At 36.1% G+C, this 15,596-nt stretch overlaps 1 protein-coding gene across 1 annotated transcript in view; it reads right to left on the bottom strand.

Annotated features, from left to right (window-relative positions):
* Positions 1-15,596, bottom strand: part of MPP5 (membrane palmitoylated protein 5) — a 58,146-nt gene that overhangs the window by 8,428 nt on the left and 34,122 nt on the right. Inside the window, exons 3-10 of the mRNA XM_027717056.2 lie at positions 13,217-13,425; positions 7,546-7,623; positions 6,682-6,828; positions 5,884-6,045; positions 2,871-2,948; positions 1,780-1,963; positions 652-723; positions 108-179 (exon numbers count right to left, since the gene is read on the bottom strand). Coding sequence (XP_027572857.1) covers positions 108-179; positions 652-723; positions 1,780-1,963; positions 2,871-2,948; positions 5,884-6,045; positions 6,682-6,828; positions 7,546-7,623; positions 13,217-13,425 — 1,002 coding nt within the window. The remainder of the gene's footprint in view (positions 1-107; positions 180-651; positions 724-1,779; positions 1,964-2,870; positions 2,949-5,883; positions 6,046-6,681; positions 6,829-7,545; positions 7,624-13,216; positions 13,426-15,596) is intronic.

The following is a 15,596-nucleotide window of genomic DNA, read 5'->3' as shown; positions in this document are numbered from 1 at the left end:
CAACATCATATCCTGAATTTAAGCAATTGTTTTCACAAGGCTAGTTATGGAATCTTTTATAGTTATATGTGTATAAGTACACATATTCTGGAAAACATGTTACTCACCATCATTTTTATTTGCATTGTATAAAATCTTTTTCCGTTTCTTTTTGTTCTTCTTTGCACACCAGAGTTTTCCTGAAAATTTTATTTCCAAAACAAAAATCACCATAATCAAACACCCATACAGCAAAAATCCTCCTATTCTACCCACTATCTGGATCTTTAAAGTGGAGAATTTATTCTGCAGTTTTGAAAAGGCATAATATCCTTCTGCTGATTACAGTGGTCTGGTGTATTAAGCAAATGCTCATGTCAAGAACTTAAACTGAGTCATGGCAGATAAAATTCTTTAAGAAAAAAGGGGCTTTCCAAATTTCCTACATCATCCTAATTACATTGCACAGTTATGAAAAATCCCACGTGATTTATACAACTAAGTGCTAAATTCAGACCCAGAATTACATGAAGACTTTCAAAGAATCATCCCACTTGTATTACGAAAAAACAGAATAATTTTCTACAACTCCACAATGACAAGGTTCCATATATATCACTAATTAGCACCTCCATAAAAGATTTTTTTTCCCTTGGAAAACATATATCCAACCTGATTTTTCAGGCTCCTTGTCTTCTTCTATGGTTTGCTTCATTGCTTCTCTTTGTTGCTGAAAACTTTTTCCTTGATGCATTAAAAAAACCCGAAAAAGCACAAGAGCCATTAACATTTAGAAACCACGTCCATGCTTTTTCATAATGACTTACTCATTTGACTTTTTCCTAAGCTTTTACATCTCTGAAGGTTCCAGTAGAATAAAACATACAAAAGAAATTTTAAAAGAGAAATTAAAATTTAAAAGGAGAAACTAAAATTACTACAAAAGTTAATACTTAAAAAACATATTAATCAAGAAAGACTTGCAGAGCATTTGTAGCCTGGAAAGACTACACTTTCCCACTATGATGCTATGGTTTTCTAAGTATTTTTGTATGTCAAATGTGTTCTATTTATATGAAATATTTTGAACTTCAGTTTAAAAACATTAGCCTATATTTAAATCAGTGCTTCTCTCAACTTATTCAAACATCATAAAGTAACAGTGGGATATTTTATGGAATTTGAAAAGTCTCTTGTTCGCTGTGTTTAACCGATCAGCAGATCTTAAATGGACTAGAGCACAATAATATTGCAATGCAAAAATTATAAACTGACTTGAAGTCAAAACTCTGAAAACCCTGTTACTTGAAGGCCCTCAACAACGAGAAAGCAAGCCTGACTGTTACAAACAACTAAAGCCCTTCGGTAAGTGAAAATATACAGAAAAGTCACCAAAAAAAAAGATACTGTATCAAGTAGTTTGAACAAAGTAAGAAACCTCACAGCTGCACCCATCTCCAGAGAACTGGGTTACAGTCCCCTGTCTCTGCTGCAGCCAGAGGGAACTCTGAATCCAGAGTCCCCACAGGGTGGAGGAATAAAGGAAGAGGACATTAGCTGTTGAAAGGTGACCTGCAGTGGCAGCAGCAGCCTTACTCTGGTTTAACAGCGATAACGCAGCGATGCCTTTAAAAAGTCAACTTTTAAGTGACTTACATAACCAGCAGTAGGCTCTGATGCAAAAGGTTCAGTGTCACAGACATCTGAGGCAATGGATATTTAAGGGTATACAAGTCTTTGAAAACCTGACAGCTCCTGTGGCTATGAGAACTGTCAAGCTTTTTCTAGAGCTTTATTTACCAGGGATAAGGCCTGCCAGTGGCTGATTATCTTCATCTCCATCTCTGTAAGCCTGCCACCAGTTTGGATCTTCTTGACTGATCACATGGAGAATGTCGCCTTTTTGAAAAGACAGGCCTAACTCTCGGCAGGGGACATAAGGGTCATCAGAGGGATCATAGTCAAAATGCGCTTTCACATGTATCTGTGGGAGATCAAATGTAAAATCAGAAAAAAACCCACCCCAATGACTTCTGAAGAATTACACCCCCTCTTCCTTGACTGCACTGGAGCTCCAATATATTAAAACCTCCAAGATTCTATAAAATGCAAACTTTATCTGGGGCGTACAGGAGTACTGGAATGAAAACATTACCTATGTTAGCAATGGAAAAGACACACTTTTGCTAGGTTGGACATAAAGGCTTGAATTTAACTCTCGGTAATTCTAAACTCCATGAAATTTCCTCACCATTTCAGGAGGTAACCTCCTCCCCGCCCCAATCTACTGATTTTAAGTTCTTGCATTCAAAAATTATCAGAGATATTCTAATTGGTTAAAATACCTAATAAACACACAGACTGAAACCAATATCCTGGGCTTTAAGTGAAGTTTCACTTGTACAGTATTTTGTCACCAATCACTAATGTCTGGGCATTTTTTCTTCAAACTGTTAAAACCATCTCAAGAAAAGTATGTTAGACAAAAAGATAATAAACAAAGCTTCCAGTATACAAACTTTTCCTCTCAAAGCATATTTGCAAGTTCCATTGATCAATTTTCTTTTAATACATACATGCATATATATATATATATATATAAAATAGAGAAATTTGTAAATTCAAAATAAATTCAGAACCACACAAAGTTCTACTTTTACAACTTCTTCCTATTTTAGAAACTCAGTTAAAATCATACTAAGAGTTTCAGCTTAAGACATCAATAATTTTCAACAGTTAATTCAGGTGTCAGTCTGGTAACAAATCAATTTAAATGTTTAAGTTTTGGTTTTGTTCCACAATGTAAATGACCTAGTGAAGAACTTTCTACACATTACTGGTAAAATAAATTATGTATCACCAAGCACAAGAACACATGTAGAGCTACTTACAACTGTTTCCTTCACAGGAGGTGGCTTGCTCTGCTGACTGGGAATCAATACAAAGGTCAGAGTACCGTGCATGTCGGCCTGAGAGGAAAAGTACACTCTTCATATACAGTATCAAAATATGGTTTAACCTTAGGAATTTTAATAAATAATGTATTTTAGGAAATGCTTTAAAAAACCCCATAAAGGGTTGCTCCTAACAGCGCATCATCTATCCCTTAACTGGTTTAAAATACATAGTACAGATACAGATGCAGTGATTCTGTCAGGCTAGAAAGCCAAATGTTGATACTCAGATTTTAAAAGCCTAGCATTCTATTAACTGCTTCTATCTGAAATGGTGAAGCTGGAATTTTGTCAAGCAGAGACTCAGGAGAAATGGATAACAATATTCTCTTGTTCTGTTCAAAAATACCAACAAGTGGATCTACACTGGGAAGAAAAAATATACTAAAAATATTATTTTTCTAGAATTGTTTAAATGGAACAGTACATTCAAATCTAAAGATTTCTACTACGATTTTATGCTGTTAGCATTATTAAAGAATGCAAAACACTGTTTAAAAATTTAACTAATATACTCAAATCCTGCACATGTGAAGTACTTGATATCAACACTGTAGTCACCCCTGCAAAATGCATGTATCTCAAAAAATTCAGACCTAAGGCTTAAAAAAAGTAAATGTAACTGAACATAACATGATGAGGCTGCGGGAAAGGAAAATCCACTATTTTCAGTCAGCATGCACAGTTCCATGAGGAATGTATATAGTCTCACAGTGATCATGTGAACAGTCTAAAGTCACATGTAGTTTATTATCATTTGACTAGCAAGTAATGAGGCAAAACTAAGGAGGTCAGTAATTTCCTTCTGCAGGGCTTAAGTATTCTGGGGGGTCTAAAGTATTTTAAAACTTTATTTCCACATTAAAAAATACAAGTGACAACATATAAAGAATTAAAAGTATTATTTTAAATTAATTGTATTAAAAATATATTTAAAGAAATATAAACATAAGGTTATGTTTATTTTTTTTTTTTAATTTTCAGCAAGTAATTTTCTCTTATGCTAATGTATTGTGGCTTGAAACCTTTTATTCTTTAACCCTAGGTTGCAGGAGCTGCTCAGGAGCAGAATAAGCTCTCTGCAGAGAACTAAACTGCCAGAGTTGAATTACCTGTTAATCACCTACACAACGCTATTTTCAGAAGTACAGGACATAGCTAAATATGGCTTGAAAAAAACCCAAACAGATGGAAACAGAGACAATTACAGAATATAAAGAATCTCAGGTATCTCTGATCCAAAAAACACATGGACATTGAAGGCTTTTCAAAGAACTGTAAGAATCTTTCTAAACAGCATAAAAATTAAAAACGATTGACAAAAACCTCCAAACTCCACACATTTCTTCCTCTACTTCCTTCCACTTGACCTCATTGCATGAATTAGCTGAAAAATTCTATCAGCAAATTTCAGAAAAAAGTCCAACTGAAGATGAAAATTGTCCATTAAAAACCAATGTCTTAGTGTACCATAAGACAATTTCATCTATGGATATCGCTGCCTGTTCTTCCTACAATGACACAACTTAGAGCAGAACCCAGGTCTTTTCCTGATTCTGTATGTATGTAGAACATAAATCTACTAAGTGATTTGAAGATTTACTAAATGTATTTTTCCTCTCTTTTTTCCCCCCAAAGAACCCTATTAAATAAGTGCTTGTTCATATTTCCAATGTTTTGTGTCAAAGTTATAAATTAACTTCAAAAAGAATTGTCATTTGCATCTGTTTTCACTTGGACAGAATGGTCTTGCCTGCTGCCAACTGGACAACAGATTCATAGTTAAGTTCCAGGTGTCCCATCTTGGACACTGATCCATAGTAGGTGTCACGGAAAACAGAAATCAAGTGCAACTGGGCAACAGAAAATACTGGTAATTGCCAGCTTTTGACATTCTGTCTCACAGGACCTTTTTGAAAACAAGTACCTCTGCATTTACTGATTCCTGACAGATTTCTTGCCTGCAGTTTTGCCCAGCTGCTTTTCAACTGAATTCTTGCCATGAATGGTGTAATGAACAGAAAAACATCTCTGTTAGCAAACTGCTAGACAAAAGGGCTTTTATCAGGAGGGAAAGAATAAGAAGTCTGGTCATGTAAAGATCCCATGTGATACAAGTTGTGGTGGGTTAAGTCTGGTCTGGCTTGCAACTTAAGCACTTAGCTGCTAATGCACTCTCGCTTCTCAGCAGGATGGGCAGAGAATCGGAAGATCAAATGGGTCAAGGTAAAGACAGTTTAACAAGTGAAGAAGAAAAACCCCAACCCAACTAGTAATGCAAAAGCAGTCACTCACCACCCAGTTTTTACTGCTCAGCATGAAATAATGTGGCAAGATAGATCACTGTGGTCAATTTGGGTCAGCTGTTCCAGTGTGTCCCCTCCCAGCCTTGTGCTCACCCCAGCCTACTTGCAGGCAGGGCATAGAGTGAGAAACAAGAGAAGGCCTTGACACTGTGCAAGCACTGTTCAGCAACAGCTAAAATATTGGTGCTTATCAACACTGTTTCAGTCTAAAACCAGCCTAAAACACAACATCAAATAAAGTGCTATGAAGAAAATTACCTCCATCCCAGCCACACACTACCACAATCACACAGCCACACATTTATTAATTGTGGACTCAACCAAAGACAAAGATGAAAAGCCATGGCTTTTCAGAGCTAAACAAAGGTTTTCTTAGAAATCACTAGAAGTAAGTCTAAAGATAATAGCTTGGTTCTTCCACATTTGTGGGCTTCACTTTTGCAGATAATTGCCATTATACTTATCAATATCATCTGATGCATCAGAAAGAAAACTTGAAACTGCCCTTTATGTATAAACACCAGCTACTAGAATGACAATATTTTTGAAGCTAAATAGGAGTAAAATGACAAGTAGAGTGAACAGGCATTAGACTTATGAAATGACTATTTGTTGCACAGAAAATAAGAAGTGTTTCAACTTACCAGCAAGTCAAAAACTTCATTGACATCTTTTCCACGAATCTCAATGCCATTGATCTCCAGAACTTCATCCCCTTCATGTAACAGCCCACTCTTCTCTGCAGCACCTCCTTTCACTATTCGACTAATGATAACAGAATCCATTTCATTGCGAACAGTAGCACCCTGTGTAGTAGCAACACATTCTGAATTTATTATATATATGAAATTCAAAGCCATCTATTGTATATATTCCAAGACAGTGAAGGAACTATGCTGAAAGAAAATGCAAGTTAACAGCTCAGATGTATACACCAAATGCTCCAATTCAGAAAAACACTGCTTAACTCCTTCACTAAAAACTGAAGAATTTAATTGCCCCGCACCATAAGATTATTTTTTTTAGAAACATAGTCCTAAGGAAACATTCATTTGAAAGATGCAAATAGAAGATGATATCACCAAAAAAACCACCAAACCAAAACCCTAAACCAACCAACCATAAAAACTCACACCCAGTTGGCACAAGGCTCTAAGCTCCCCTTCAGCCAAGCTTGGTATAGTGACTCATGTCAAGAAGATCTGTCCAAATCCAAGCTTACAGAAGCTGAACAGATTTTACATGTTCATATGGCTACTGCTAAATGAAGTTAAACGCAGGTTTACCGTCTGTGACTGTTTCTCACTTTGGAGGGAAGGAGGGAGAGTGTTTACAAGTCAAACATTACCTTCACATTCAAATTCCAAAAGTTTCATAGCAATCTGAAAAGGATAAAAAAGCTTACTTCCTTTACATATAACTTAGTGAGTACCAGTACTTACCAATGGAATATCCCGAGCTTTCTCAATGCGAACTATTTTAACCGTCTCCCCTCCGTACACACCAACATTCTCATAAATTTTTTCATCTGTCATAGGCTCTGGTTGCATTTCTTGTTCTGCAACTTTATCATGAGCCAGTAAAAGAGCCTGGTGTTAAACAAAATCAATTCAATTACAGAAAATGTCACACTTGATATGTATATAAAATAGTACAGTTCAACGAAATTCTGCAATTTCAATAGTCTCTGCAGGTTATAGAATACTGTAAACTGACTCAAGCAATAAAAAAAAATAATTTATCACAGCTTTGTAGCACCTACTGCTTTTCAAAACTTTTCTTTCAAATTGGAAAATAATAAAAAAGCAATTTTGATCACAACTGTGACTGTACTTCTAGCTTCTCTGTACAAAAAAATCCAGACACTAGTTTACTATGTATGTGACTGCAGATTCAGACATAATAAGTTTTGCAGTGAAAACCAGTTACATCACCACCCCAGGACAAAAGTCCCTTTATGCATCCTATGGTAAGCATGAAACAGCTGTCAAAGGTAAAAACACAGATAAGCAAAGCAGCTCATGTGTTGCCCCGTTGCTACTGATCAACTGCTACACTGTTTATGTGCAAATTATCCTGTAAAACTTGTAGACTGTAGCAAGGGCTAAATATAATAATAAACTACACTTGATTAGAAATTTTCATTGGTTTCTGGAAATTGGAAAATCCTCATCCTAGAAAAATGAAGGTTGAGGCATAAAATCCATCCTTGCTCAGTCAGCCCAAGACAGTATAACTTATTTTTTGCAAATGAAAACAGCAATAAGAAATACATCCATCAGATTAGAAGTTTCATTTTGTTTTACCTGCATGTGAGGGGCATTCAGCAAAGCATTAAGCTCCTGTCCATCCTTATGGTGGCTGGGTTTCAAAACACACTGTACCTAAAAAGAAATCAAGTAGTAAAACTCTCAATCTACCCAGTGATTTATCAACCCTCCCTTGTCTACTCAAGCACAACCCTCTACTTGCCATTACTCATTTCACTGAAAATAAAGTATATCCATGTAGTTACAATGGCTGCAGACTGAAGTTAATCTGGTACACATCAGGAAAACATGCAATGACACCACAGGACTAATCCAGCACATCTTGCCTCAGTAATTATCTACCAAATCTAAGCTGGTACCCAGTATATCACACAGATTTGTCAATACCAGAGACTGGCAATGAGCTCAGGTATCACAAAAATGCACACAAAAAGAATTAAACTCTAGAAAGTTAGTGAAAGTTAGTGATTTCACATTAGTGGAATCAATCACAATGTGTTATGTGAATATGCTGGGCTTTTAAACTGGAGTAATTTCTTAACGTGACAAGCTTGTCTCTTCCTTAAAAGAAGACTATGATATCCTTATTACACAAATTATTTTCACCAACATCAAGGCCAAAGATTCTGAGACAGGTTTTGCAATGCATCCAGAACTCCCGTCTCAAGTGTACAAATCAAAACTTCAAGAAGTCCCTCCCTGAAAACCTGGTTTCTTCAGCTGGTTCCAAAATCATCTACCTCAACACAAGGACAGGTTTTGCTCAAGCAGCTTCCATTGCCAAAATAGGTTTTCCGTCTCATACAGTTACCAAACAAGCCTTGCCATCATCTCTTGCAAATACTGGTATGCTCATAGAGAAAGCCAGGAGAAGGGAAGTCCTCCTTATGTAAAGGCGAGGCTGAAGAAGATACTTTCCATAACCATTATCCTCTGGTTTAATCTGACCAAAGGCACACAAGTCCAACAGCACAAATGAATACAGACACATCAAGAGCAGATTATACATATCAGAGCAGCAGCTTTCAGAGATAGAAAACATTTTTTTCCAAGAGCTTTTTACTCCTACAGATGAGGTAACGTGCCATCAGAGAACTGAGAAACTAAAAGTTTCAAAGAGAAAATAAAGCATTTTGTATGATCTAGCAACATCCAAGGGAAAGCCTCTAGCCTAGGAGCAATTATCTACAGAAATGCTAACAACTCTCTTGGATGCAACTAGATGGCAGTACTGAGAAAAGTCAAGAAAATGTTAAATTCTAGCAGAAGCCTCTAAATGAACTGTTTCCATGGAGCAGGATCCTCACATAGCCAACCAAACACTGCCATGTGGAACAAGTTCCCATGCTTAGCAATAAACCTGGCATAACCTCCTGATGCCTTCCTTTTGACATCCCTAGAGCATATCTCATGGTGAATGTAGTATACCTCAGAATAGCCAAACAAGAAGACAGATTTAAATTATTTTAAAGTGATTGCTTTAAAATTCTAGAGAACAGAAAGAAGTCAGTTTCACAGACATCTGACTTCAGTCATACCTCTGAATTAGCCAGGAAGCTATTATGCCTGGCTTAGAGTAAATTTTAGAGTGTCACATAGCAGACAGAGCTCTGTAAAGGACATATTTCAGTAACAAGTTGTCCTGTGTAAACAGAAAAGAGTCTTCTATACAACAGACTTTCTCGTAGAGGCTTATTTAAGGTCTCTTAACTTTCAAAGGATTTAGAATTCCTTTATTGAAGAAGACACAAGAAGCTTAATTTAAAGCCTTATTTATCCAATCTTTATGACCTTTTTACAGGAAAGCCTACTCAGAAAGCAACTTGAAAGTCCTGCAAGCAAGACGACCTTCTGAATGCAAGGTCAGAGGCTGGGGATTTGGCAGTAGAAAAGAAAGCAACCTGGTCCAACCAGTTATTCTGAGTGTGGTGAACATCCTTTATTCAAGTTGAATTTCGTCTTTGAACAATTTGATTATTCAAAACTTTATTGGCTCCTCCCTTCTTTAAGAGAAAGATACATCTCTTATTTGTTTATTTAATGAAGCACCAGGAAAGCTTTAGGCTGCCAAATACACCACCTATCACACCAGTATTGCTGCATGCCAGAGTCCTTTGTAACTCATGGTAATGAATCCCACAGCTTTATCAGACTAAGAAATTTGAAGTAGCCTGTCATTCCAGAAGCAAAACACCACATAAAGCATGAATCGCACTGAATATGTGGCAATGCTTGTATTTTCTTAACTCTTCAGACTAGTTTTTATTGTTAATTATGTTAACTTTAGTTCAAGCAGCCCTCCAAAAGCTATCAATTTGGTTTCACTATACACACCACAGTTTGGAGGTATGTATGGTGGAGGCATGTGCTGGAGTGATATTAAACATTCAGAATTTAACTGCACCTGCAAAATCCCGTTTTTGTTTACTCTCAGGTGAGCAGGACTGTTGGATGGAATGTACATACACATATTAGTGCACTTACACCAGAAGTTACAAGCTTCCAGTGCATCCCCTCAAAAGTACTGATCTGGTTTATTTGCTTGAATTTGCAGAAGCAACAGTAACAAATCCAAAACATTTAGAAACACAGCCTATATAAACTGAACCTATTACGTACACTTAATAGCAAGAACATCTTTAAGGTATTTGGTATGTCCTGTTACAGGCCAAAAATTATAAACTGTCTGGAATGCTGCATCAAATATTCTCACAAGGTCAAGATTCAGACCATGTTCCCATAATCCTTGCCCCCCATCTTGGTCAAGTTTAAATGGATTTAAAATCAGTTTAATTACACTTGATGTTTACTGGCTATTTTTATTTAAGATTTTGACTACACCCCATCACATGAAGATAAGCTTTCTCAAATAAATTCCTTAAGCTCAAGTGCTTCATTCCACCTTTTTAATTCAATTAAAGTTTCTTTAAAAAAAAAAGGAAAAGTCTTGACCTATTTCTGTCTGGTTATCAGAACTGGTGGGAAAAGTTAACTGTACAGGTGTACTACTAATTTTAAGTATTTTCAAAAGAGGACTAGAAATTTTTTTTTAAAAGTACACTTATGTAACTAATATTACTTCTGTTCTAAAAGCAAGGATGCTTCACGTTGCCTTCTGAAATTGTGCTGCAAACTGTCTTTGCCTGTTAGAGCTCTTCTCTTCCACAGCACATAGCCTCAAACAAAATTTGCCTGCAGCTTTAAACTAGGGCACACACTCCAAAACAGTTTCAGAGTTATACACTGTCACTGATGACCTGTGCACTAAAATATGCACACTAGCACTACCTGCCATTTAAAATTAATGTCATGCATGTATCTGCTATTTTTCTTCCTTGTAATGTCTTGTGGCTTTATCATGAAGATGTTATCAGTATCTTAAATCCAGGCTTCTGCAAATGTCTCTTCAAAAACACCCCGAAGTAAGTAAATGGAATTGCTTTCTGGGGGAGCTTCCCATACCCATGCTCAGGGATGGAAAAAGTAAAAGACAACAAAAAATCAGAGTACAAGAAAAAACTTGGGCATGCAAGACAGACACACTGTCAGGGTTAAAAAAACCCCACACCAACAACAAACCCCAACAAAACAAAACAAAACAAAAACACCACCAACTTTTTCTAAAGCAGAAATAACCTCCTCCCATACTGCTACCATAACAAATACAGAAGTCTTTCCAAAATGAATAAAAGATCTGAAAAGCAAACATAAGATCTTCTATTCAGACAAGACAAGGAAATATAGAATGATGTGAATGAAGGCCTCAAGGTGTTCCTCCTTGAGACGCTTCTGTCAGACACAGAAATATTTGTCCTGAGTTTCTGGCTCTATCATTTTAGGATGTTATTTAACATATTGCAAAATACAAGTCACTTAAATACATGAGAAGTTGAATCACTAGGAAACTAGATTACATCTGAAAACGGGCACAGACATATGCAAAATATTGACTTTTCAGGAATTTCAAGGCTGGACAAGACAGGGATGGGAGACGAAGAATCAAAATGAGTGCAGTGATATGTTTGCCTTTTATGTAATAGTCTTGTAGGTGATGATCAAATTGTGTTGGTTTAAAAACTTTGGATTAATGAAATATTTTCTTTTTGCTTAACCTTCTTCATGGACTGGTAAGAGACACAAAACTGGCTTTGCACCACCTTCTGATTTTAGGATTTACCAAATCACCTGAAAAAAAGAGAAGAATATGTTGGGAAGGTAAGGGGTAGTGAAAAATAGGGAGGAATGCGAAATTTTGAAAACAGACCTAGAGTCTTCCTAGGCATATTGTCTTCTTGGAAACTTCTATTAAGTAGCAAATAAAAGGACAACATATTCACAAAGGGGAAAAAACAGCTTTCTTGAGAGTTAACCCTTAAGAGTTAAATCTGTAATTACAAAAGGAGGTTCAAAAATTCTGGCTTGTATTGAATGAAATCCCAAACTAGGCCTAAGTATATTGGATGTTTGGGGAAGTAGCTTACAAACAGAAGTTAACTGAAAAGGTTCCTTCAGACTTACAGACACTGAAGAAGCCTAATGAGGATTCTGAAGCAGCCTACAGGCTGATGAATAAGATGGAGGGAAGCTCATATGTAAACTACTCCCACCTGGTTTTGGCACAGTCTTACTGACAAATCTAAACAGGAAAATCCTAAGCTGCAGTTTAATCAGCAAGTGCAGCTTTAGATAGCATTTAAATGATGTCCCTCAACAATCAGTGATTTCTTCTGCAAAAGAACTTCAAATTTGCTACAATACTGTTGACTTACAAGGCTAAAGTCTAGAAAAAGGAAGGAGAGTGGAAAAATCTGTTGAAAAAAAATGCCTCATGCAGAAAGAAAACCAGACACTAAAACAAACAAACAAAACCAAAACCACCCACCAATACCCACAACCTGCTGCCATACTGAAATACCCCAACCAGTGTACCTGAGTCAGTTTGATTCACCGAGTGCTAAATGCTGGAGCCTTTATCCAGCCTTGAGATCTGGTTTTGCTGAACTACAGTGCTAGACTTGCACTGATACTGGTATTTAAGCTACCTAGTTCAAAGTTAACAAACAGATATTCATCTCAGATGTAGCCACACTTCACCGCAATATATACATGAATCAGGAAAATTGTGACAAAAGTTACTGAGCAATCCCTCAGAATATTTTAACAATTTCTAAAAAACATCAAATGTTATAAAAGAGCTGCCATCTGTCAGACAAAAAATTAAGTGTAATCTGACCATCACAGCAGTAATTAAAACATTGAAATTAAGTATGTTGCTCACTTTAAAGCAGAATGCTTGTTTCCAGTGTGGTTGTTTTTTCAGAATGCTTCCCCATCTAAGAACCATGGTTCAATTCAGAGGAAAGCCACAGTAAGAGAGAACTGTAACTCAATCCCTGAATGCTTGAAACAAAGAATATCGATGGTAAGAGAGTTAAATTTTCACAATCGCTTCTTTTTCCTATGTTTAAACATAGCACCTTCTCTGTTACATATCTATCCATACTAAAAATGGAGAGTCCCTATCCCCAAAGTATTTTTCTGGTTACTGTTTGGAAATCTGGAAAAACCAGATACAGCAATCAGTGACTATTATAATTCCTTTCATATTCAACATTCAGTAACTCGGACAAGCTTGACGAGTACATATTTCAGCAGTAGCTATGATTATAGGTTTCACATATATCACAGGGATGCATACTGTACATACCTCTTGTGCTAGTTCATGTGCATTGGAGATGAGAGGATATGGAGGACTGGCTTTGTTCATGTGCACAGTAACAGCATTGTGTATCTTAAATGCATTCTGAAAATCGCTATTTTGGACAAGCTGTAAAATGAGCGAGATGTCCTCTTGGCTCTGAGGGTCTACCAAAACGTGCTGGATATGCTTAAGAGAAGTTAGCAGTTCTTCCACTTCTAGGTAAGAAATAACAAAATACAAATAGGATATGAGTTATCAAGATAAACAATTAAGGAATGCTTATATTAAGATTTATACTGCTGTTCAGTTTTTAAATCAGTAGTGATGTATGCAAGTTTATGAGTTATCCATATTCACTCTAATGTTTGGTAGCAGAATGTAACTGAATTACAAAAGTAGGAAAAAAACCAAACAAAAAACCCTCAAGTCAGTAAGGGAAGAGAGAAAAAAGCTGATACACTCCTCAAATTTAATTTCCTATTGCAGGAGCAGTTCTTCCACAAAAGAAATTGCTAATACGTGAAAGATCCCATAACTGCGGCTCATGTATAGCTAAATGTGAAAGAGGGACTACACTGCAATATGAAAATAACCGCTTTGCTAAGCTAATCTTGATGCACTGAATATTCACTGATCCACCCTTCCATTTGCATCTGCCACATGTGGCAGATATGTATGTATCTCAACCAAATATTGCCTACTTATAAAATGTGTGTTTGATAAGTTAACTACATTCAATTTATAAACATAAAATTATGCTCAGTCTTAGCACATTAAAATAAAAACAATGAAAAAATATCATGTATGAACATCTATGAGTTTTGAAAGTTATCTACACCAGAGGAAAGTCCATATCTTTTACCTGCATGAGTATGGGTTCTGCTGGGGCAATAAAATATTTTAACATTTTAATAACCAGTTTCTATATGTTTGTAAATACTACGCATGTACTACATTCTTGAGTTTCAAGAATTGATCTGATGCTTCACAGGTGCTTTTCAAAGACTTTTATATTTTTTTAAACCAATCCAAATTTGTGCAAAGTATGTCACTTCTCAGTATTAAGTACTTGAGAAACTACCTGACACAAGGAATGTAAATCAAACCCAGGTGAAAAATCCTCAAGCAGACCAAAAAAAACAGTGGATGTTTTGAGCCTGAAATAACATACATTATCTGAAAAAAACCTGTTCAGCCACAAGAGGCTGGTCAGCTATCTTATATTTTAATAAATGCAAGTAAGTTTGAACTTTTGAATATTGGTGGCTTTAAAAAATGAACAACAAAGAAAATCCCAAATTTTGACCTCAGTATCAACTGAGAATTTTCATCTCCCTTACTGATATCAAAATATCAGCTTTGAGAATGATTTAAGTTTTAGCAACCTTCATTTATTTCAGTATGAGCTAAAAAAATTAGGAACGCTATCAAGACATCAGCTAAGTTGCTTTTTACATGAAAAAATCATAGTAGATTCTGTTAACTCACATGAATACTTCTGCTAAGAAATTTCCCTTACATATTTTTAACCTCAAATTCATCAGTCCACTGAACACAAGCCTAGATTCAAAACTGTCAAGAACAAGATGAAAAACGGTTGATAAATGGGCACATGAAAACCATACGACCTAATAAAAATGTATTTCAAACAAGTTTAATGGTTTTTATTTCGGACAAACCATACCTACATATCTGTTGTCAATTCTAAGTTTGCAAATTAGTCTTCTGTATTATAAAAGGAAACAAACAAGCCAGAGCTACTACTCTTTACTGTCTACAGGACAACAAAAAAAAGTAATAAAAATCCCTCCAAAACCATTTCACACACGCTAAAAACATCCTACCCACCAAAGGTCAAGGGCTTCTTCCTGTAACCACCAAGGGAACAAAGGGCAGCAGTTGCACAGAAAGCTTGGATACCAGCTGTGCAGGATATTCCACTGGTGAAATTCAGTACAACTCACAACACTAATTAAGGTAGCCAATGTCTCACCAGGAAATTGTGTACACAATATACTGCTTACCACATGGGGAGAAATAGCATTTGGAGAGAAGGATAAAGAACACTCTGCAAGTGAGAATATTTGCTAAATAGGATGATGTCAGCTGGCAAAATTCTCATCTAGTGAAGTATGCAGAGAACTAAAGCATCTCTGCAACTCATTCTCTCAAGTCTGAGGAAAGCACTATTTTCAAGCATTAAGAAAAAAAGGTGTGTAAAACAGATGTTACTGTATAGCTCCCATTGATACCTATTCAATTAATAAACATATCAACTCAAAGTTCTGTTATTTGTTACTTTTGCTGGATTCAAAAAGCAGTGAGGTGCTAGAGAAGAAACGGACTTTTTCTAACTCATCCTGCAGTTGTTATTTTATTCCATTGT

This window comes from Pipra filicauda, unplaced genomic scaffold, assembly GCF_003945595.2.
Source record: "Pipra filicauda isolate LSUMZ 115617 unplaced genomic scaffold, ASM394559v2 scaffold6_size6359152_pilon, whole genome shotgun sequence".
NCBI lineage: Eukaryota > Metazoa > Chordata > Aves > Passeriformes > Pipridae > Pipra > Pipra filicauda.
The sequence above is the reverse complement of the archived record's forward strand: the minus strand, read 5'-3'. Positions and strand labels throughout refer to the sequence as shown.